This window comes from Epinephelus lanceolatus, chromosome 2, assembly GCF_041903045.1.
Source record: "Epinephelus lanceolatus isolate andai-2023 chromosome 2, ASM4190304v1, whole genome shotgun sequence".
Taxonomy (NCBI): domain Eukaryota; kingdom Metazoa; phylum Chordata; class Actinopteri; order Perciformes; family Serranidae; genus Epinephelus; species Epinephelus lanceolatus.
In genome coordinates, this window is record NC_135735.1 from 12,884,549 (window position 1) to 12,907,389 (window position 22,841).

General features: G+C 40.0%; 1 protein-coding gene across 1 annotated transcript in view; it reads right to left on the reverse strand.

Annotated features, from left to right (window-relative positions):
- The window catches only part of adamts7 (a disintegrin-like and metallopeptidase (reprolysin type) with thrombospondin type 1 motif, 7), a 104,582-nt gene that overhangs the window by 44,167 nt on the left and 37,574 nt on the right, over positions 1 to 22,841 (reverse strand). The window contains exons 8-9 of the mRNA XM_033630868.2: positions 22,406 to 22,549; positions 10,574 to 10,718 (exon numbers count right to left, since the gene is read on the reverse strand). Of these exons, the coding sequence (XP_033486759.2) occupies positions 10,574 to 10,718; positions 22,406 to 22,549 (289 nt within the window). The remainder of the gene's footprint in view (positions 1 to 10,573; positions 10,719 to 22,405; positions 22,550 to 22,841) is intronic.

A 22,841-nucleotide genomic window follows, 5' to 3' on the forward strand; every position in this document is an offset into this window, starting at 1 on the left:
AGTGGGGTAAGGTAAGGTAAAATTACGGTTTGTCAAAGAAATCTGAAGGCTTTGAGGAGAGCATAGTCGGCTTCAGTTCATCATCTGAAAGAGCTGTCTGACAGAGAAGTAAAACGATGACAAATGAAGCTCAGCGGAAGTTCAATCAGGGAGACTTTCTTTAATGCTACATCCATTCACAATTATCTCTCCATCCCACTTCCACCACTCAGCTGAGTTCAAATGTACCCTACTTTGCCACAATCTCCTTCAGCCAATCACGTTGCTGCTGCCAAACTTTAAATCTGTTCTCCTCTCTGCTCCTGTCAGCCGTCATTTCAGGTGGAATCGTCGCATTCACCTCCAGTCACCTTATCCAGAGCCAAAGCTCATCAGAAGCCCACTCCTCTTCACATCCAGATCCTCAGCTCCCTCTTCATCTCATCTCATCACCATCACCAGTGTCTAGACTCCATAGGGTGTGTTCCCTCTCTGCTATGTCTTTACCACCCTCCTGGAATATATGACATCTCCATGGGGTCTCATCGCCAAAGACTTTTCACATTTCTCATGCTTATGTGCACATGTAAATAAATATTATTTTCTCTCAGAACGAGTCTCTCCTGATTGAAATATCTTAAACTGATATTGATAATGTTTACTTCAGCACTTCAGCTGTCTTGAACAAGCACTGCCCCCCTCCCCCCACGTGAGTGTGGCCTGTATTTGTAACAACAATGAATCAAAAGTACAATAAGAAACTGTTTGTTTCCTACAGTGGTGAAATCTGCGTGTGGGAAGACGGATAACAACAAAAGGTCAAATAAAGGAGCTCCGTCCATGATTGCTGTAATTGTCTGAGCCCAGTCTCGCTGCTATTGCTTGACATTTGTGATGAATGAGTTTGCATTTGGCCAAAATCGTCACACTGCAGATTAGGATGATTTCTGAGATGAAAACAATTTCACCATTTGAACTTTCAGGGTGCAATAATTAACAGTGATCTGTGAGCAAAATTTAGCTTCTTTACCAAGAAATAATCTCCAACATAAAGATAAAGGCTGGCGAAGGCATGCAGTATTGATTCTCAATGTAGAGATTAAACTTCCAAAAGAAATGGAAAGGTCACAGTGGCTTGCAATCACATCAGGAGCTCTGACAACCTGGATATGATTCTCCCTGGCCTTTCACAGGGCCAGCTGAGACATCCGTCAGGAGATTCATCAGGACCTGCCCTGAGATCCAGCTCTGGCTGTGCCTCGCGCAAAAATGAGCAAATCAATAGAGAAACCCTTCCAAATCCCCAAACCAAATGAGTATCGAGCAACTTCAACAATCCCTTCAACCAACAATCAGAAGTTCCGCCACCTCATGCGTTCATCCAGGCGGCTGTGCAAAGCTATTGACAATATGTCCTTGTGTTCAAAGCTCCATGTGAAGTTTGGCACAAAGGCAGCACTCGAAAGAAGGTCGAAAGGCACAACTTATCTCTGACATTGAACAATAAACACGTGTGCTGCTTGGAGAGAGAGAGAGACACGTGTCGTTCTTTGCCGTTTCTGTTTGGTATCCACAAAGGGAATTGTTGAAAAGTTTTTGCATCAAAAGGATAGGTGGAATACAATTAAACAGACAAATAAAAGATGCTTAAAGACACAGGTGTTTTTCTTACATGTCTTAAAATACTACCGTATAACTGCAGCGGATGCAAACCTATATAACCCCAGAAAATCTCAGTAAATACGACAGTACACCTGATTTATGTGTCAAATGTGGAGAGAAAAAAGCTACACTCTTTCAGTTTTTGGCAGTGTGCTCAAATAAAAAAAAATCTGGGAAAGAGTGAGAGAGTATCCAGGATATATTATCCGTACAAATATCTCCAGACCCAGAGCTTTTTATATTTGCCAGCCAATCACAACATTACAAGGAGAAAACCTTTTTTATTTTAGAAATGGACCTGTTACTGGCAAAAGAGTTATTGCTCCTTCATGGAAGGAAGTCGGAGTCAGAGTATGGGTAGATGGATTTCTGAACTATCTAACTCTGCCCTTGGGAAAAATTACACACGCTATCAGAGGTGATCAATCACTCTTTCACAACATCTGGGGTCCCTTCATGTGTTATCTAGAGAGGACAGATTTAACCTACATGTTGGAAGTACCTGGGGTTATACAATAAGTGACTCTCTGCAACGTCCAAATCTGTCAACATTTTTTTTTCTTGTTAATTACTGTCAAAGTTTGTACATTAATATAACGTGTAATTAAACGGAAGTGTATTGTATCGCACTCAACCCGTAATTTTTTGACGTTCTTATTTTTATTTAACCCTTTGAAACCTGGAGCAACATCACTTTCCTTGTGCTGCATTCAGATGCCTTTCACAAGTATTCAAACCTTTGAATCTTGAGCAAATTGGTGCAATTTCTTTCAAAAACATGGGAAAAAAGGCACTAAACAACTTAAAAAGAAATGTCCCACGAATTGCAAAGGAAAAAAAAAGATTTAGAAAAAATATATCTATAATTGTTACATTTTAAAATTATGTTACAGAATCATTATAATAAGCACTGTTTCCAGGTCATTTTTGTTTATTTCTAAACTTCCTTTCTTTTTTTAAAAAAAAAATAAAAATAAAAATAAAAATTCTATTTCTACTAATTTCTTGCTAATTTTTTGGGGTAATTTTTTGTTTCATTGTTCATTGCCTTCTTCCCAATTTTTTAAGAAATCAAGCCAATTTTCTCAGGTTTCAAAGGGTTAATTATTTATTTTCCTCTCTCATTTATTCATTTACTATTTTTTATTTTATTTTATTTTATTTTATTCTATTTATCTTTAAATTCATACTTCTGGGGTGGGCGGGGGATTAAATGAGTGTTAAATACTCTGCAGTTGTGGAAAATCAAATTTTAAAAAAACTCTGCAGTTGAACTGAGACTTTGTTCTGGCGTTCTTTTCTATTGCGTGTTCGTGGTTGTATATGTACACATACTAGATGTGTGTGCGTGTAGGTCTTTGTTTAAATCAATGAAGATACTGTTGGGAAAAATAAAAAGGGGTTTCTTTTGCATTACTGTGCGTTTCCACTTTTGCTCTGTTAATATAAAGTATTTTGGGGCCTCCTGAGTTTCCTGCACACTTTTATGATGAAACACTGAGATATCAAACAACATCAAACCAGTCACATCCTTTTCATCAGGCTGGAAGCAGAGGCACTGAACAGAGTGAGCTGTAAGCTTACTAATATGAACATCATCATCATCTTAATGAGCACTTTCATTCCTGAAGTTTGGTTTGTGCCTTGTGTAGTTGTGCTAATAGATGCTCTGTTTTCTGTAATAAACTCAATTAAGATTTAAACTGGTAAAACAAAAGGTACATGGACTGCATTTATACAGAGCTTTTCTTGTCTTGGCGACCACTCGAAGAGCTTTAAAACACACACATACATTCACACACTGGTGGCCGTGTCGACCAAACAAGGTGCCAACTGCTCTTTTTTTTTAATCTATTTATCTATCTATCTATTTATTTATTTTATTAGAGCAGTTGGCACCTTGTAAAAAAATGAATAAATTTTAAAAAAAGAATTAAAAAGATCATTTAAAAAAAAATAAATAAATGAAAAACAAATCAAATATATCGGTATAATAATAATATTTATAAAATAGGCAAAATAATTGAAAAAAAAAAAAAAGATATGGCTGGCATGACTGGGAAAAGAGGGGGAGATCCAGTGGAGTATACAGGACATAGAACTAATATAAGGTGTATAGGGGGGTCTTACGTGACGTATATGTAATATACTGATGTTTTCATATTATCCTAACACCTGCCTAAGTTAGTAAATGATATGCTATCTTACTATCTTATATACATATATATACCAAAGTACTGTATACATGTTTGAATGATATTGTAGGTAAAATCTCAAGATAACTACCAAAATAAAAGTGACAACTGCTCATCAGAAAAACAGTCACTCGACCTGGGGTTCAGCATTTTGTCCAAAGAAACGTCACCATGTGGACTGCAGGGGCCAGAGATCAAACCACCAAACGTGCTGAAGGGAAACGTTCAGTTGGGCCTCGAGGATACACTCCTTCATTTCGGTGAGACAAACTGAATGTTAACACAACTATGTTTGTTTACAATTTAATTCCACAGGTTCCCTTTACATGTCAAGGTTGGCAGCCATGCTACCAGGGTCTCACTCAACATTTTTAACTCAATAAACTATGTCTCCGGGAATTTGTGAGTGAATTTGTGGATTCTAAAAACAGTGGGCTGACGGTGTTGTGAATCTGTAAGCATCCCACTGCTGATTTCCTACCCTGAGGTGGCTTGTAAAACCTGCACATGTTGAAACAAACTGTTGTTACTTTGAGGAATAACATTCCTGGTGTAAAAACGCACGTGTGGTCTCCAGTGGTCCAGTCTCTGCCACTCTTGCTGCTCTGGTCTGATGTACTGCATATAAATTATTTAGACCTACCTCCTGACATAACACACAGCAGTCTAGCAAACATTCAAGGCGCACAGCTCTGAGAGCAGAGTTGATTTAATCACATTCACACTCACAACACAGGAGAAACTTCCCTGAAGGAGTCAATCTGCGCATGCATTTATTTATTACTTCACACATGCCAAGTCTATGAGATTCTTTGGCAGTGATCTAAATACTTCAATCCTTGTTAATCATTGGCTTGATAATCTTCCAAAAAATCTCAAACCAGTTGCTATAATGGCCTCGTGCCATGAGTGAAACCCATGTTACTACGACCAGCTACACAGTAAGACGAGTGTTTTGCTTATGCAGTGAGTTTAAATCCAGCTCATGTCATATTTCTAGAGAGTGGTGAATGCAGGGGAGGGGGGGGGGGCTGCTGTGCTAAAAAGGGATGGCAGTTGTGTTTGGCTGTGCCGAGGTGCTTACAGATACCGTTCATGAAATGAAAGCAGAGGGCTGTTAGAAAAACACATGAAGCCTGTAAGGCTCCAGTGTGCTCCATTAGCTTAAAGGGATACTGCACTGGTTTTCAACTACTTCTGTATCACAACCATGTGGGCAGTACGTATAAATTAACTGTTGTTAACTTTCCTCCATGTAAGCAGTGCCTAGACCTCCCTGTTCCCCTTCAGCAAAACTCTGCCAGATGATGCAAAACGTGCCATCAGGAGTTTCAACAGCTGTACTTCTGCATGCTCGTATACCCACCACCCTTGCCCCCACCACGGACATAAAGATTATAGATCAGGGGTGTCAAACATACAGCAACCGGCCCGCCAAAGGGTTCAATCCGGCCCATGAGATGACTAGAATAAGAGGTGCCAGGTTTCAGGAGCAAGTTAAACAATGCATTGCCTACCTCATATAAAATTCTGCCTAAGAGACAAGGATACAGTTCTCGGATGTAACAATGAATGCTTACTGTGACCATGTTTATAGATATCGAACATTGTGCAAAATATTGTCAATCAGCACCTTCAGTGCAAAGAATCTGTATCAGGAAATGTGTGGATGGAAGAACACCGACTGAACGTGGAAAAACTGAGACAAAGGGCTCTAGTTTCCCGGCGCAGCGCAGGGTGGCGAACCCCGCGCAGAGCTAGTTTCGAGCAGCGCAACCCGAGGCGCGCTCAGTTTGGTAGTTTGGCAGACCGAGGTGCGCTGAGATGGGTGTGGCGGCGCAACAGGGGGAGGTGTCGACAGATCCAGCTTGGCGCAGTAACAGTTCGTGCCAAAAGGCTTCGCCGAAGGTGCGCTAAAAGCTCGCCAGCTGAAACCAGGTCTACTGTCAGTGCAGGGGGAGCGCAGCCGGTATAAGTGGAAGTTTGGCTGACCGGCGGACAGTGCACACACGTCACCAAAACCTCACAGGCAGGTTTCCAGAATATCAGGCACATTAACAATGCAATAAATACCCCAAAAAAACACTATTCAATGCAACCATCTGCAATCAGCACATAAATGTATCTCTATATCGACTGTCCCGTCACATCTGATGTCAGATCAAAGTGGCCCCCGCCTCGCCCGGTCTGCGAAACTAGAGCCCATACTGTTAAAATTGCACTTATTTAAAATCCCCAGGACCCGATGGGTTCCCGAGCGAATTCTTTAAAAAATTTGCAGACCAGCTGTCTCCCATCCTGCTCTCTGTATTCGAGGAGTCACACGCCACTGGTTCTCTCCCTCTAACTATGCGACAAGCGATCATCTCCCTTATTCCTAAAAAAGACAAAAACCTTCTAGATTGTGGCTCATACCGTCCCATTTCACTCTTAAATGTAGACAGTAAAATCCTTTCCAAAATGCTGGCCTGCCGCTTAGAGGCGGTTTTGCCCTCAATTGTAGCCGATGATCAAACTGGCTTTATTAAAGGTCGTCACTCCTTTTTTAACATTAGACGTCTATTTAATATTCTTTATGGTCCCACTCCACCCGACATTCCAGAAATATTATTATCACTTGATGCTGAGAAGGCGTTTGATCGGGTGGAGTGGGATTATCTCTTCTATACTCTCAAACAATTTGGCTTTGGTGAAAAATTCATCTCCTGGATTAAAGTTCTGTATTCTTCTCCACTTGCAGCTGTTCGAACAAACAATAACCTCTCCTCTTACTTCCCTCTCCATCGTGGTACCCGACAGGGTTGTCCTCTGTCGCCACTCCTGTTTGCTATTGCGATTGAGCTACTGGCTTTAGTGTTACGTGGTGAAATCAATATAAAGGGAATACGGAGATATGACTCGGATAATAAGGTGTCCTTATATGCTGATGATATGCTTTTATATCTGTCCCATCCTTTAACTAGTCTACCAAATACTCTCAACCTGCTTGAAGAATTCGGCAAAATATCAGGATACAAAATTAACCTACAGAAATGTGAAATTATGCCAGTGAATGTAGCAGCTTAGCAAATTGATTTTGGTTTATTCCCGTTTAAAGTCAGTCCACAAAAATTCAAATACTTAGGAATCTGGATAACACATGCCTTTAAAGACATATTCAAAGCTAATTTTTCACCATTATTGACTCGCCTTAAGCAAGATATGGAATGTTGGAGTTTACTCCCCCTGTCATTAGGAGGCAGAATTAACATAATTAAAATGAATGTTTTGCCCAAATTCTTGTACATATTTCAGTGCATTCCCCTACACCTATCTAAATCCTTTTTCATGTCAGTGGACAATTTGGTGTCGGGATTTATATGGAACAAGAAAAACCCCTGAATACGGAAAAGGATCTTACAACAGCATCGTAAACATGGAGGATTATCCCTCCCTAACTTCCAGTTTTACTATTGGGCTGCCAACATTAGGTCTATGCTGTTCTGGAAAGATTCTCCATCTGGTGACACTACCCCTGAGTGGTTACGAATGGAAAACTCCTCTTGTGTTCATACTTCTTTACACTCACTTCTATGCTCAAAACTTCCTCTTTTGAATTCCATATGTAAATTCACCTCAAATCCAATTGTGAAACACTCTTTTAGAATTTTGACACAGTTCAGACGAAGTTTTTCTCTCAGGGATCTACCCACGTGTGCTCCTATAACAAGAAACCACCAGTTCATGCCATCAATCATAGACAGTGCTTTTCAGGAATGGGCTGATAGAGGAGTTGCCACAATAGAGAATCTATTTATTGATAATACTTTCGCATCTTTTGATCAACTAAAGCTTAAATTTAACATCCAAAACTCTCATCTTTTTAGATTTTTGCAGCTCCGTAGTTTCATATCCACATCATTTACTCACTTCCCATCCCAACCACCCAACACCCTCCTAAATTCCATTCTGAAGCTTAATTCAGGTTCCAAAGGGAATATTGGGAACATATACTCCTTACTAAATACATATAATTTGGAACCTTTGACATCATTAAAGACTCAATGGGGGGGCGATTTGGGGTGTGAACTTCCTGAGGAGACTTGGGAAAGAGCTTTAGATAGAATACATTCCTCTTCAATCTGTTTACGACACACAGTTATCCAGTTCAAGGTCATGCATCGCCTTCATTGGTCTAAAGTGAGACTAGCAAAGTTCGCACCTAGCACTGATCCCATTTGTGATCATTGCAGGCAAGCACCAGCCACCCTCTCGCATATGTTCTGGTTTTGTTCAAAACTAGACAATTTCTGGCAGTCAATATTTAAAACTTTTTCAGATGTTTTACAAGTACCTATTGAACTTTCTGCCATTACTGCCATATTTGGAATAACTCCACAAGACACTCACCTTAGCCGCCAGGCAAAGAATATGATAGCTTTTGCATCTCTTATAGCTAGGCGATTAATACTTTTTAAGTGGAAGGAGAAACTTCCCCCAACCTTTAAGATGTGGGTCAATGACCTTCTACACCATTTGGTACTAGAGAAGATTCGTTACTCTACAAGAGGATGTATTCAAAAATTTCATGCTACATGGAAACCTTTTTTGAGTTATATAGAGAAATAAGATGTCACTAATATTGGTGTTCTACATGACTGATCCTGTATTATGCATAATTTGAAACCCATAAGGACCACTCTCAATCACTTGCTGATTTTCTTTTGTTTACTTGTTTATCATGCTGTTTTGTTTTAATTAAATATTATTATTTTTCTTATTATTATTCTAACTGTATCACTTTTATTTATTCATATAAAATATGTACGATATGTACGTGATGCATGTAATACAAGTGGTTGCATACAAATTCAATCAATACTAGGTTGGGTGGGGGGGTGTTGTTGTTTATGTTTATATTTGTATTATTTCTAATCATCAACGCCTTTGAATTTATGTACTTTGTACACTATTTCTCTTTGTACAAATATAAATAAAAAGACTTGGAGCAAAAAAAAAAAAATTGCACTTATTTTTCTTGAGACATCTGAGGATGTTCATCTGTTTTGTAAAAAGATGATCGTCTACAGAATGTACTTGTAATTCTTTAGACAATGTAAAAATATTGGAGTCGATGGCACTTATGGTTATTGTGCGATGGTTTTATGAGATCAAATTGGGCTGTATGTGGCCCATTAACTAAATTAGATTGACACCCCTGGTATAAAAGCAGATCATGAGATATATCCCCCCCAACTAGGCATTGCTGACTAAATATAAATCATGATTATGTTACATGGGTCCAAAAATGTCTGGAACCTCTATCAGATTAAACAAATTACATCCTCATTAAGACAACAAAAATCTGTCTACACTGAATGATGGAATCCTGTCATGGCTTTATTAATACAGTGAGGTTTATCATGCAGTAGGGCTCTAATATTCCCCCCACACACGTATCACATACATAACATTATATCTCATCGTCTGTGGAGCAAGTTTTGCACCTGGACTTTATCTGTGTGAATATAATACTGAGTAGACAATTATTAAAAATATTTTTCATTCCCTTGTTTCTTTTCTTGTTATTTTTACTTTTATTCAAATATTTTTTCTAATCACTGGGTTTGACTATATTGACACTGAAGTGGATGTCTATGGCCGTTTCTTCCTTTATGTATGTGATTTTTTAATATAATGTGTACAAATGTTTTATACAGCTGGGAAAAAAGGAAATGTTTACACTGTATTGTTCTTGATGAAAGCGAAATGAACATTACCTTAAAAAAAGTTAAGAAATTAAGTTACAAAAGTTGTAAAAAATTAAAAGAATTATGTTTTTAATTAAAAGTTAAAATATTAAATAAATAGGTAATTCAAAAATAATTTTAAAAAAAATAAAAAAAATATAATAAATTATGTTACTCCGCTCAAATGTTTTCAGAAAGATGTTTTCGCTTATTGTTTCACTGTAATACAAGATTGTTTGTTGCTAGTCGGCCGTCGTCGTGACAAGTTCACAGAGCATGCTCTTAGTTGACGGTCTTCTACCTCTTGAGTAAAAGCAATTGCCAGAGTCCTTTTTCTCTGTTTGGTCACGCAGCACCAATATTAAAAGTACTTGCATCTTTCTACTGCATAGACAGTCCAGTTTTATGAAAAGCCCATCTTTCCAGCAGTGAAATACTTCTTCAAGGAGCAGTGGGGCAAGTGCTTTGAGGACATTTCTCCTCCTCTGAGGTTACATACATGCTGCTCTACTTTGTTGGTGAAGGTTACTGGGGCTATGTGCAGCCTTAGGAGAGAACCTGCAGACACGAGTTCAGGCTGATCAGGTTAGCGCCAATGTTAACTCTCCTGAAACCATGTTAAAAGCATGACGGCTCTTTGTTGTACAGCTTTCAATAGAACATTCTCTCTGTCAGAAAGTAAAGCTGTAAGTTTGCACTAATTATGAACAGAACGCCGTGCCGAGGACATAACGAGATCAGGGAACAACGAAGGAGGTTGGAGGCATAAAAAGAAACATGCCGTAATGAGAGCTTTAAACATAGAAGGTCAAGTATAATCAAAAACGATAGACATTGGAAGAATACGTGGGAGAAAGACGGCAAATCGGGAAACAAGGACACAACAGAAAAGACCAAATAAGGAGAGTGCGTAGTACACACACACAAAAAAGAAAAGGAAGCCAGCAAGCTTTCTATACAAATGTAGATGGCTTTGTATGGATTTCTTTTAATGTATTTGAGTCTTACGTCCATGTCATCGCAGAGCAGGGACCCCGATCCATACTGCAGCCGACACTGATGGGCAGCGCCGTACAGAACCCCAGGAAGCACCGAGTTCAGAGACAGCTTATCCTTCAGCGGGGCATCATCAAGGCACCAGCCCCAACCGCGACTGTGAGGGGGTGGATGGCACAAACAAGAAACAGAGTTTGGTGAGCAAAGTTTATAAATGGTATTTTCGTTATATACACACACACAATACCATTCTGCAACAGCAAAATAGAAACATGTTTCTACTCCCATTCCACTGCGGACTGTGTCAACAATGAAAGCTTCTACAAAGACTGAAGTATATTCTGGAAATACATTTTTTGGTGAACACAGAATGTAATCAGAAACTCTGTTTACAAGAACACTCTGAGGGACCTTTAAGACAACTAAACAATGAAACAGCTCAGTAAGGCCAGCCGACAACATTCCACTGGCTCTCTATATAGCAGATCTACTATATAAAAACAGTCAATTTCAGCTCAAACATGACAGGAGTTGTGTATTTTGGCACAGTGTGCTGGCATAAAAAACTGACTGGCTTGATGGAAACGCTCAAATTAACGGTTAAATTTAAGACTTTAGGAGGCCGATACACAAAGAGGGGATGAGCAGATCAATATGCTGCGCACAGCTCTGCAAGGAAATTAAATTTTACCCATTTTAAATAGTCAAATTTGCGGTAAAGTTGCGGTGACTAGACAAAATTGCAAGGTTGGACTGAATTATGAAGCAGATGCATGGGTGTAGACACTATTATATCTATGTCTGATAGCCACAGAGGCAGTTTGTGTTATGATGTAAATACCTGAGTCTGAATCAGTATTTTACGATTATCTGTATCTGAAATCATTAAATCATAGACTAAAAATGATGGATGTAGCTACCCTGATTATGGAAAACAAGTGTCACACGCTCTGGCTCCATATGCATTTATTTTGTTTTCATGATGTTTCAGACTTTGGGCACTCTTCAACATCAACAAGCATATTGTGACACAGCTACACTGATCTGTTATATGGACCACACCTCTGTCACACACCTGATAATGATTCAGTGATCATGCTACACGATTACGTTGAGCAGTCACACACAGAGTCACACAGCTGACAGTGGTTTGATAATCATGCTACAGCATTAGGTTGAGCAAAGAAACAATTTTGAGGCCCTCAACAAAACCAAAATGTTGTCAATCACGTCATTGAAACTAATGATAACAGCCACTGCATATTAAACCACATTTCAATACAATTTGAATTTTTCTCACCATATTAAACAATGTTAAAATACCTAACGTTGAAACAAATTACTTATAGATTCATAGCAAAAGCTGAGGCATCAGCTCTAAAGGAACATCATGAACAACTTTCATTATATATCCAGCCATCACCATCTTGGTTTTTTGGAACCTGAAGTGTCTGTATTAGGGGTAAGAGGCCAGTGCTGTGGAGGAGCAAGGGGTGGATCTCATCTGCAGACAGCCTGTCACTCAAAGTGGCCACACCCTTAATTATGCACAACTTTAAGCCTCAATAAAATGTAAACAGGTGAATTATGTAAAAATGTACCTCCTGTACAGTTGCCATACATGTTGAAATTATCTATAGAGACCAAAACTGTTTTTCATACCAGGCTGTAAACGTGTTTATTACTGCGGTACAGTTGAGCTGGGTCTATGTGGATTGACTGGCTCTGGAGCCTCACGTGGCTGCTCAAAGCTTTTAGCACTCACTTGTTGGCTTCACTCTTCAGCCCTGGACGTTGCCGCTTGCATCAAATGCAGGCGTACATTGTATATGATTGTCAATACCCTCTCTCCTCTCACAAGTTGATGACCAACGCACACAGAAAAGATGGAAACTCATTGAGACTAGTCCAGGAAAACCAATATGTGACATTGGCCACATATGTCTATCAAATGTCAACCTTCAAGGTCGTGATCCTTTCACAACATTATATACTCACTGGAACATCTTAAGTGATGACACACACAACAAATGGAGTGGAAATATGTACAATTGTGCTGCAATAAAAAGCCTCTTCTAAGTACTTTGCTGTCAGTTACTGAGGATCAGTCATTCTCAGCATGCTGTGGAAAAGTCTAACATGTAAATAAAAAACAGAATACAATGATTTGCACATCTTTTTTCACCTATTGAATTGAATCAAGTACAGAGACAGGATATATAATGTTCAAACTGATAAACTTGTTTTTGTAAAGCTATTCAGTCCCATTTTTGACCTCCTTGCAGCTACTCAAGCTGTCCAGCAGTGCAGTTATTCTTCTACTGAATCATCTGCCAGCTCATTTATATCTTTGGCTCTTTAGCGATGCAGCCATTAGTGCTGTAGCATGGCTGAATTTAAAATAGTTTGAACACAGTGTGAAGTGGTTGTGACATTAACTTTGGGGGAAAAACAGTGTTATCATTTTTGATTGACCTCCAGAGGATGAAACACGGCAAAGGGCAGCATTAAAATTATTGAATAAGTGTCTCATTGTAGCCTCCTATTACCAGAGCCAATGACAATTAAATCTGTCAGTCACGATAATTCAAAAATTCAATAATGTCTCACCTCAGGGACACAGACGAACTCAGTGAAATGAACTCAGTAGCTATCTATAAACTGCATAGTTCAGGTCTTTACAACACTAGGGCCGACACAATATCAGATTTTCACTATATGATTATCGAGTCACAAAAATTCATCCTAACGTTACTATGGCACAAAATTAGCAAATGCCCAAGTATTCATATGAGAGCTCTAATGGGACTGTCATGATCCTGTGGTTAGGGGTTGGGAATCGAGAACCAGTTCGAATTAGGAACCTGTTACGAGTTTTAATTAATGCCGCCATGTTTTTCTGACATCTAACTCTTGCGTCAATGCTGCTGTAAACTTGCAACAAGAAGAAGAAATGGCTGAGAAGAGGAAGCAGTCCAAAGCGTGTCTTCATTTCACAAAGAAAGACGACAACAGTGCTGCTCGTAATGTCTGTAAAATGATCATTTCAAGGGTGGAAACTAGGGGTGGAGGAAAAAATCCATACAGCATAGTATTGTAATATGTGTGGATCCTCTGGGGATTCCCACCACTTCTTTCTAGGGCTTAAATTAGAAGAACTCCATGTGTTTGACACTGAAGGCCACTGCTTCCCAACTGAGCAGCATGTCCATTGCCAAGGGGTACGCAGGTTTAGCAGGTTTTTTCTTTGACTAAGAAAACCTAAATGAAAACAAATTTCTATCATTTCATCCATTTTAGATGATGACATACAGACTGCCTCCACACTGTGACAATACAGACATAATAAAACAGCTGCACTGACAATGGAGAGCTGTGAAGGCCCACTTTTTTCACACAGAAAATTAGTTGGGAATCAATAAGGGAATCCATAAAGAATTGGACCAGTGATAGCACTGGTATCAATAGAGTCATATTGATTCCCAACACTACTGTAGCTGTGGTGGTTACATAAATGTGAGCTTTATGATACCATCCATCCATCCATCCATCCATCCACTTATCCGAAGCCAGGTTGTGACAGCAGCAGGCCGAGCAAAGCATCCCAGATGTCCCTCTGCCCAGCAACACTTTCCAGCTCCTCCTGGGGGACCCCAAGGCTTTCCCAGGCCAGATGAGATATATAATCCCTCCAGCGTGTTCTGGGTCTGCCCCGGGGCCTCCTACCAGTGGGATGTGCCCAGAACACCTCCAACGGGAGGCGCCCAGGAGGCATCCTGATCAGATGCCTGAACCACCTCAACTGACCCCTATCATGGTATTGATTTCTATTAAATTCATGACCTTATATGGCCAAGCTGACATAAAGCTGCACTACCAAATCTGCCAAGTGAAGATGACTGTGTCAGAGATGTTTATTTGCTTTGGTCAATCCACGCAGTCACCCTGTACTGACCTGTGATAAAGTAAGATGATGAATCATGGAGAGTGCTTAATGACAATTAAGTCACATTCACAGACAACACGACCATGTTACTGAGTTTTCATTAAGAAGGAAAAGGGGGAGAAATTCTGACTTGTTCCAGAAGAGTCAACTTGAGTTTTGGCTTTCTGTACTGCACACCTGTGAGGAAAAACAAGCACCAGTGAAGCATAGCAGGGACAAACTTCAGTGTGCAGATGTTCTTAGTCCTTTGGCATTTGCTGGAAATGAACATTAAGAGATCACCAATGAATTTAAGGTCTGGCCTGAGTAATGGTGTAACTCTTTAATAATTCTGCTACATACTACATACTGTGTGAGAAGCTGCAGTCAAATCACTGAGCTGTGCTGCCACTAACAAGACACAAATAACTTGCACAGGATGTTTTCCTTCATTATGCACGTACAGCGGCTGTTGTGAACGTACTGTACTCATATTTTTCCTTTACCATCAAAGTGGAAAGAAATGCCTTCCATATGTGACATGTAGATAAAGAACATCATATTGTGATTACTGTGATTTTGTGCATTTTAACTACGCCATCCAGACAACAGCAAACATTCAATAACTATTTAAACCTGCAGTAACTGTTTTCTGGCCTTTCCTAGGCAGCACAACAAATGGTTTATCTCGGCATCAGGACGACACATTAGCACTGAACTGAAGTTGTGTGTGTGGACACTGAAGAATGTAAGTCTGATATTTACTCCTCTTTAAAAAAATACTTCACCTGCAAAGTGACCACTTGTACATCATTAACTCACCACATGCTACGTTACATTCATAAGGAAAGCTGTGTTTTTCTGCAGTCATTGGGGACCATGGTTAACAACTTAAAACTATATCAAAACACTCGTTTACAAACTCTCACACAACTCTTGCAGTATAACCCACGTCTCATTTATCCAGCTGTATGCTCAGTACTTCCCAAACACATGCATTTTTGCTAAAGCGTTACAATATACAACACTTCTGCCTATGAGTAGCGTGCCCTGAATATGCGCGAGCATGTGTGTGCGTATGAGCCCCGTTTGAGCACAGTTCTAATGCGCTGTGCATACGACTATTTGTACTGACATACACTGTAATAGTGCATGTGTTTGTGCAAGTGCAGGTACTGCGCACACAAGTGGATAAATGAGACCTGGACTATACTGCACGAGTTGTGTGAGAGTTTGTTAATTAATGTTTTGATGCAGTCCCAGTTTACTTCAACTCATGAGAAATGTTTGCCTTTTTTTTGGATTCTAGTTTTGCTCATGCATTCAAGACAACATGCAGTGAGTAACTGATATACAAATAGTCATTTTACAGGTGAAGTGTTTCTTTAAGCCCAGTTTTAATTACTATCTCCTAAGGGAAATATCTGGCCATTTAGCTGGGAAAAGATCCACTATGTTCACCAGCTATTTGCGAACTGTGTCTATTTGTAGAACTGAGGATAGCTGCATAGTCAGTTGACAATTTAACCCTTTCAGGCTACAAAAAGTAACTGCATCCACTTCTAATATAAAAACAGGATTACAGCAGTTTTAAATGACAAGCACTGCAAAAATAATACATGTTCTGGAAAGTCTTTCCAGCAAGAAAATTTGCCCAAACAGCACAGATGCCATGACAGTTTTCACATCTTAATTACACACTTAAACACACATTTTTAACGCCTTCCGTAACAAGTCCACAGAAATGTTTTACCCTCATGAGTTAAGCTAAAGATTAAAAAGATAAATATGTCAGATTAAGGATAAGGAGGCTGATTGTTCAGCATTTAACAACAAAATCATTAATTTGAGATGACCTCACACTGACTATTGAACAGCAGCAATTAAAATGTTCTCCATGAGTGCCTCCAGACTGAAAGGCAGTTCAGAGGGCGAATTAGGTTCTACTGCGGCCTCTGTCAAAGCCAGCTTTCCTGGAAATGTTTGTGACAATTGATCAACTGTTTCTTGAATTTATTCACCTCAAAATGACTTTCCAATTAATATATAAGCTGTGATTAGATATGCTGTGTAATGTATGAGTATTCTTCAGGATATTTCTGTCTGTGTTTCCGCACGGCAGCAATTAACTGAACTTGAAATGAGTTTCTATTTTGCAGTTTGGCCTCTATGACCTTTCAGGAATTCTCCTCTGAACATTAAAGGGTGGCGTGTTTATGAGTAGCCCATCTATGTGATAATATCTAAACCACTCAGCTCAGTGTGACCCTCCACATTCCACATAAAATAACACCTACGGACCAAACCTCTGAAGCAGCGCGAGCAGTCGAGGCCTGCGGGACAACTAAAGCCATATACAATGGAGGCCTTGTCCTGCAGTCCGTGTAAGAGATAAAACAGAGAAAATGGGGGGAAATGCTGGCATTTACAGCAATGAGATGAGATGGGGAGACAAATATCAGAGGTCATGCGAAGAAAATGATCAATGCAGATTTAGCGGTCAAAAGACAGGGACATGCCAGTGAGGAGAGGGGAGGGGGTGTCTGGGTGTTGTCTCAGTCTGCCATGTTCTGTCAGCAACAAACAGATTTTAATTGTCACTTCCATTCAGTCAAGAGTTCTATTCAGTGTGTGACTCCAGCAGACTTATTAGCACTCATAAACTGAATGAGAGTCTGCAGCTACTCTAGAAACCCTGTGAGGATGTGCTCTACCATGTTGACAATGATAATGCCATCACGCTGATGTTTAGCAGGCATGACGTCACACAGTTTAGCATATTAGCAACATCTGCCAATAAGCACTTAACACACAGTACAGTGTCTGTGCTGTACCGTGAGGCTGGGCGATATAACGACTATATACCATATATAGATATATTTTCAAGGGAGATATACATTTAGACAACAGGTTTATATCGATATAGAGTCAAGTTGCATTACATAACACATACCAGTGAGCAGCTCTCTTCTGTCACACTCTCCGCACAGCTCCGCCCCACTCACTTACTCACTCACAAGTTCTCCAGCAACACTCAGAGAGACACAGAGCTGCTCCACTGTTTAATCTGTCTGTTCATTAGTCTACAGTGCGTCATCGGTCTGTATGTTGCACGTGCTACGTTAAATCAGTCTGTGAGATGAATGAAATTACCACAGCACACATGCAATCTTGCACTGTGCTGCTAGCTTGTGTGTGAGGTGGATAGCACGTCACAGTTCCTCTTGGTAGTTGAAGTCTATTTTGTGACATAGAGACCAGTGCCTGGATGCAGGCAACAGATCTGTTTAGGAAAAGGCAGTGAGAACACAGACGTTTCATATACAAAACTCTGTGATTTGTTGAATAGCCTAAATAAACAAAAAGATTTAAATCATTTTCCAGCACTAGATTCATTTGAAAGATCATGGAAAATGACTTATTAACTCCCCCGACAAAGATTTTTAATTGTTTCAAACCTACTTAATACTTTTATAGTCATGTTATAGTTTTGTGTCCTGTGCTGCAAACCTTTAAACCTGTGTAGCATTAAAAATGTTAATGTACAGCCCTGCTATTTATTTGATATCATTTTCCATTTACATGTTGTGCAGGTGCATATCTTCAAATAGGGGAAAAAATCTCTATCTTTGCATTTTATTTTGAGTCTGTTTTTATTCAAGCGCTTGTGACATCTCAAATGTGGCTCTGACTTGCAACTGAAAACATAGAGCCCATTTCATAGAAAATACCAAGATATATATCGTGCATCGCCAGTCAGAAAGAAAATACACGCTATGAATTTTTGTCCATATTGCCCAGCCTTAGCATTTGGCCATAAATCAAAGTAAATTAAAATAAACTAGTCCATACCCATTGATAGCTTTGTCGCCTTCTACCTATGCCAGTCCTCAATGCCTATGTGCAGTTTCACATAGATTGACCACGTCTGTGAGTAGAAAAACATGGGACAGACAGAATGACTGACTGACAGAATGACACACTGACAGTTTCCGTGATTATGTACAGCATACCATACCATGACTTAGTCATACCAAAAATTAGAAAAAAAACAACAACATTGGGCCACAGGGGGAGCCACAGCGATCGGTCACATTTTAGACATTTTTAAGCATTTTTCTGTTGTTATAGCGCCACCCAGTTGCCAATTAGAGTTAAATTTCTCCAGTCACCTTGAGGCGTCCTGTTCTACATATCTACCAAGTTTAGTAAAAATCCATATGGCGGTTAGGCCTAGATAAGAAATTAGCTCTCTAGCGCCCCCATTTTGTTTGATGGGGTCAATAATGGAGGGGTCCCCTCAGATTATGTGTGGTCATATGCCTACAAAGTTGCGTGGTGATCGGTGAAACCCTTGAGATGTTATACACCTTTATGTGATGAGCCACGCCCTCCGCAATATTCATTGCCTTATAGAAGCTCAGTTTTAGTAAGTTTTCCAACTTTTGCCGAGAGGGAACTTTAGATGTTGGTCCCTAGATTATGTTCACTGAGTTTCATGCAGATCGGTCAAACTTCCTAGGAAGAGATCGATTTTAAGTGTTTTTCAAAAAATTCAAAATGGCGGAAAATCTATATAACCGGAAGTTATGGGTTCTTGAGGCAGATTTGTTCCTCATGAGGAGAGGCATCTCTGTGCAAAGTTTCACGTCTCTACGACATACAGGGCATGAGATATGCCCATTCAAAGTTTGTAATTTCAATCGGTTGCTATAGCGCCCCCCTTTGGCCAATTGATGTAATATTGCTTCATTGGCATCCTCCCATGACCCTCTACCACTGTGCCAAATTTCACATGGATTGACCAAGTCAGTGAGGAGAAAAACATGGAACAGACACACAGACAGAGTTTTCGTCATTATATAGTAAGATAAATCAATAAAAAAATACTATGACGTGATGATGGTGCTAGATGCAATGCCAGGAGGATCACCTGTGGGGAACACAAGCTACTGCATCAAATTCAGTGGCAACCAATTCAATAGTTGCAAATATGTTACTTAAAACCGCAAATGTTAACCCCCAAAAGAACTGGAGGAGAAGTCAAGCAAATCAACAGACATTATGATTCATAGTCCTTCATAATAATAATAATTCCTTTTGATATAAACATCTAGACCAAAAACATGTGGGAAATGGTGCTTGTTAGCGCCGAGACAACTCTCTGTTGTCTCCTTTTTAATTACCATCTCCCAGACATGCAGGCACGCACACACAAACACACAAACCAGTGGCCTTTGTGTAGCGACCTCCCACAAGTGTAAATATCGCCCTGCAGCCTTTTTTTCCCTGGTAGAGTCAAGAAGCTACAATGCTGTCAAGTAGCTGAACACCCACTAAATGAATTCCAGATGGTTGGAGCTGAGAAACTGGGGCAACTATGGTGAAATATCTCAGACATTTAACACATGTCCCATTGATGCCAGAATCACAGTGCGAGTCTTTGACAGTCGCAGCTGACTGTGTCGTTCACACACACACGCACACACACACACATACGCACTGTGCTGTAAAGAGATACAGACAAGCACACAGATATGCATGCAGTTTAATCTAACTGTATTTTGGTAGTTGGAGGGTTTGTTCATTTTACACGAGCACAGGCAGTCTGAATGCCATCTTTCTCAACTACTCACAAACAGGTCACAAAGGTGGCATTCAGACTGCCTGTTCTCTTGTAAAAGGAACAAACCTTCCAACTACCAAAATTAGGAATTTCCTTAACTCTTAGCTCTTTGTTGTCATGCTACTATTACACCATCAAACACTTAAAGAGTTGAAACATATGAAGCTGCTGCTCTATGAAGTCTGGATGATCACCAAATGCAGCACTTAAACTCCATGGCCAGTCGTTCAAAACACGACATGGATAATTAGCTTTCATTACAGGTTTAACAAAGCTCAATACACGCAAATGGCTTTGGAAATGATGATTTTGTCTTAATTTTATTTCCAGGTTCAGTTTTGGGTATAAAACAGAACATGCGGGACATATCGCGCAATGATAAATACATCCCAGAGACCGTTGCTTCAACCCAGCAGCACAGAAAATCTATACAATCAGCACAGTTTCAAGGTGGACAACCAAGATTAGTGTCATCAATTCAGTATATGACCAAATGTCTCTCCTTTAGTTCCTCAGTCTGGAGTTCCAGCAGAATATTATGATGTCACAGTGAAGTTGACCTTTGACCTTTTGGGTATAAAATGTCATCACTTTGTCATTTTATCCTACTGGACATTTGTGTGAGATTTTGTCATAATTAGTGTTTGAAATTTTTAGTTACAGTCAAAATCATGTTTTGTGAGGTCACAGTGACCTTGACTATTGACCTTCAGCCACCAAATTCTAATCAGTTCATTCTGGAGTCCAAAGAGACGTTTGTGCCAAATGTGAGGAAATTCCTTCAAAGCACTTTTTGAGATATCCCATTCATGAAATGAGACAGATGCAAGATTACAGTGACCTTTACCATTGACCACCAAATTCTACTTAATTTATCCTTGACTCCCAGTAGATGTTTGTGCCAAATTTGAGGAAATTCCCAAAAGGCCTTATTGAGATATTGCGTTCAAGACAACGAGATGGAAGCAAAGTCATAGTGACTGTAACCTCTGACCACCAAAATCAAATCAGTTCATCGTTGAGTCCAAGTGAACGTTTGTGCCAAATTTGAAGAAAAAAAAAAAAAAAAAAATATCACTCAAGGCTTTCTTGTGATATTACTTTCACAAGAATGAGACAGAGGAGGTCACAGTTACCTTGACAATGGAATTATGACCACCAAAGACTTATCATCATCATCTTCATCGTTAAGTCCAACTGGACATTTGTGCCAATTTGAAGAAATTCCCTCAAGGCGTCCCAGAGATACTGCGTTCACGAGAATGGGACGGACAACCCAAAAACATAATGCCTACAAGCCATGGCTATCACCAGCGCAGAGGTATAATTACAATAATAGTAATTTAATACAATGTTTTGAACTTTTAATCCCCTGACTACTTGTCAAGTTTGTCTTGTGTGCTACTTAGAATATAAGACCCACTTTAATCAGGTGCAAACTAACAGGCACGTTAACTATAGAGATGTGCTCCTCAATATTATGAGCGCGAGCAAAAAATAGGACTTGTGATTTCAGGTTGGACTGCAGATCTTGTGTCACCGGGTTGGGATGGGTTGCAGACCTAATTTGCGGACGGCGGGTGGGTGCAGTTATGCCATCACGAACTGCCCCTGTTTGTGAGTAGGTACTCTGCCCTCGTGAATGTGCAGGTCAAGTCATTATATGAACAAGGTCAGCTATGTGCATCCCTGTTTGAAAGCTGTCATCCTTTTCTTCAAGATTCAATGTGGCATGAATCCGGAGGTCATCACATCTCAGGTACAACAGAAACTCTCATTTTATTTTGTCTGCCATACATATAGTGAATGGACTGCACTTGCACAGCGCTTTTCTAGTCTTCTGACCACTCAAAGTGCTTTTACACCATGAGTCACATTCACACATACATTCACACACTGGTGGCCAAGGCTACCATGCAGGGTGCCACCTGCTGCTCAGTTACCATTCACACACACTCACACACCATAGTAACAGCCATTGAGAGCAATTTGGGGTGCAGTATCATGCCCAAGGATACATCAACATGTGGACTGGAGGAGCCACAGATCAAAGTGCTGGTCTTCCAATTATTGGATGACCTCCTCTACCTCTGAGCCACAGCTGCGCCACACAAATAGTGTGTATACATATGTATTGTGTGTATACACTATACACTATCAAAATGTTCATGGATATCAATTGTGCTGAGGACCCGTACATGAATGCCTCTAAAAGGTTGAGGGCACAGGCAAAAACACCCACTCAGTCACACATCAGACAGCAGTGTAGTCATACAGCATGTGTGGCACTCACTCTAGGAAGCGGGTGATATACTGGCGACTGCAGCGTGACCACCTGGGCTGGGAGGTGCCGTACAGGAGCTGTGGAGACATGACGAAAGGTCGTTTCCCAATGGGTTCACAGTCATTACCGTTGCCATCATGCTGAATCCCAAAGCTGCGACATAAAAGCACATCCCACAGAGAGGGGAATTACAATGAGTAGGTGCAACATGGAAAGCAAACTTCAAAGTAAAGCCAATGTTAATGCTTAAATTACAACATTTAATATTAATCTGTTTTGCTGTGGGTGCAACAGAGGTGAGATAAAAAGGCATTACAACAACAAAAAAACGTGTGCACAGCAGTGATATGAGAAAGCTAATGTAAACAAACTGTTCACTTCTTACAGTATGTTTAACATATGCTTCCTCAAAGGCTGTGGTGGCTTTATGTATGCTTCGTGCTCT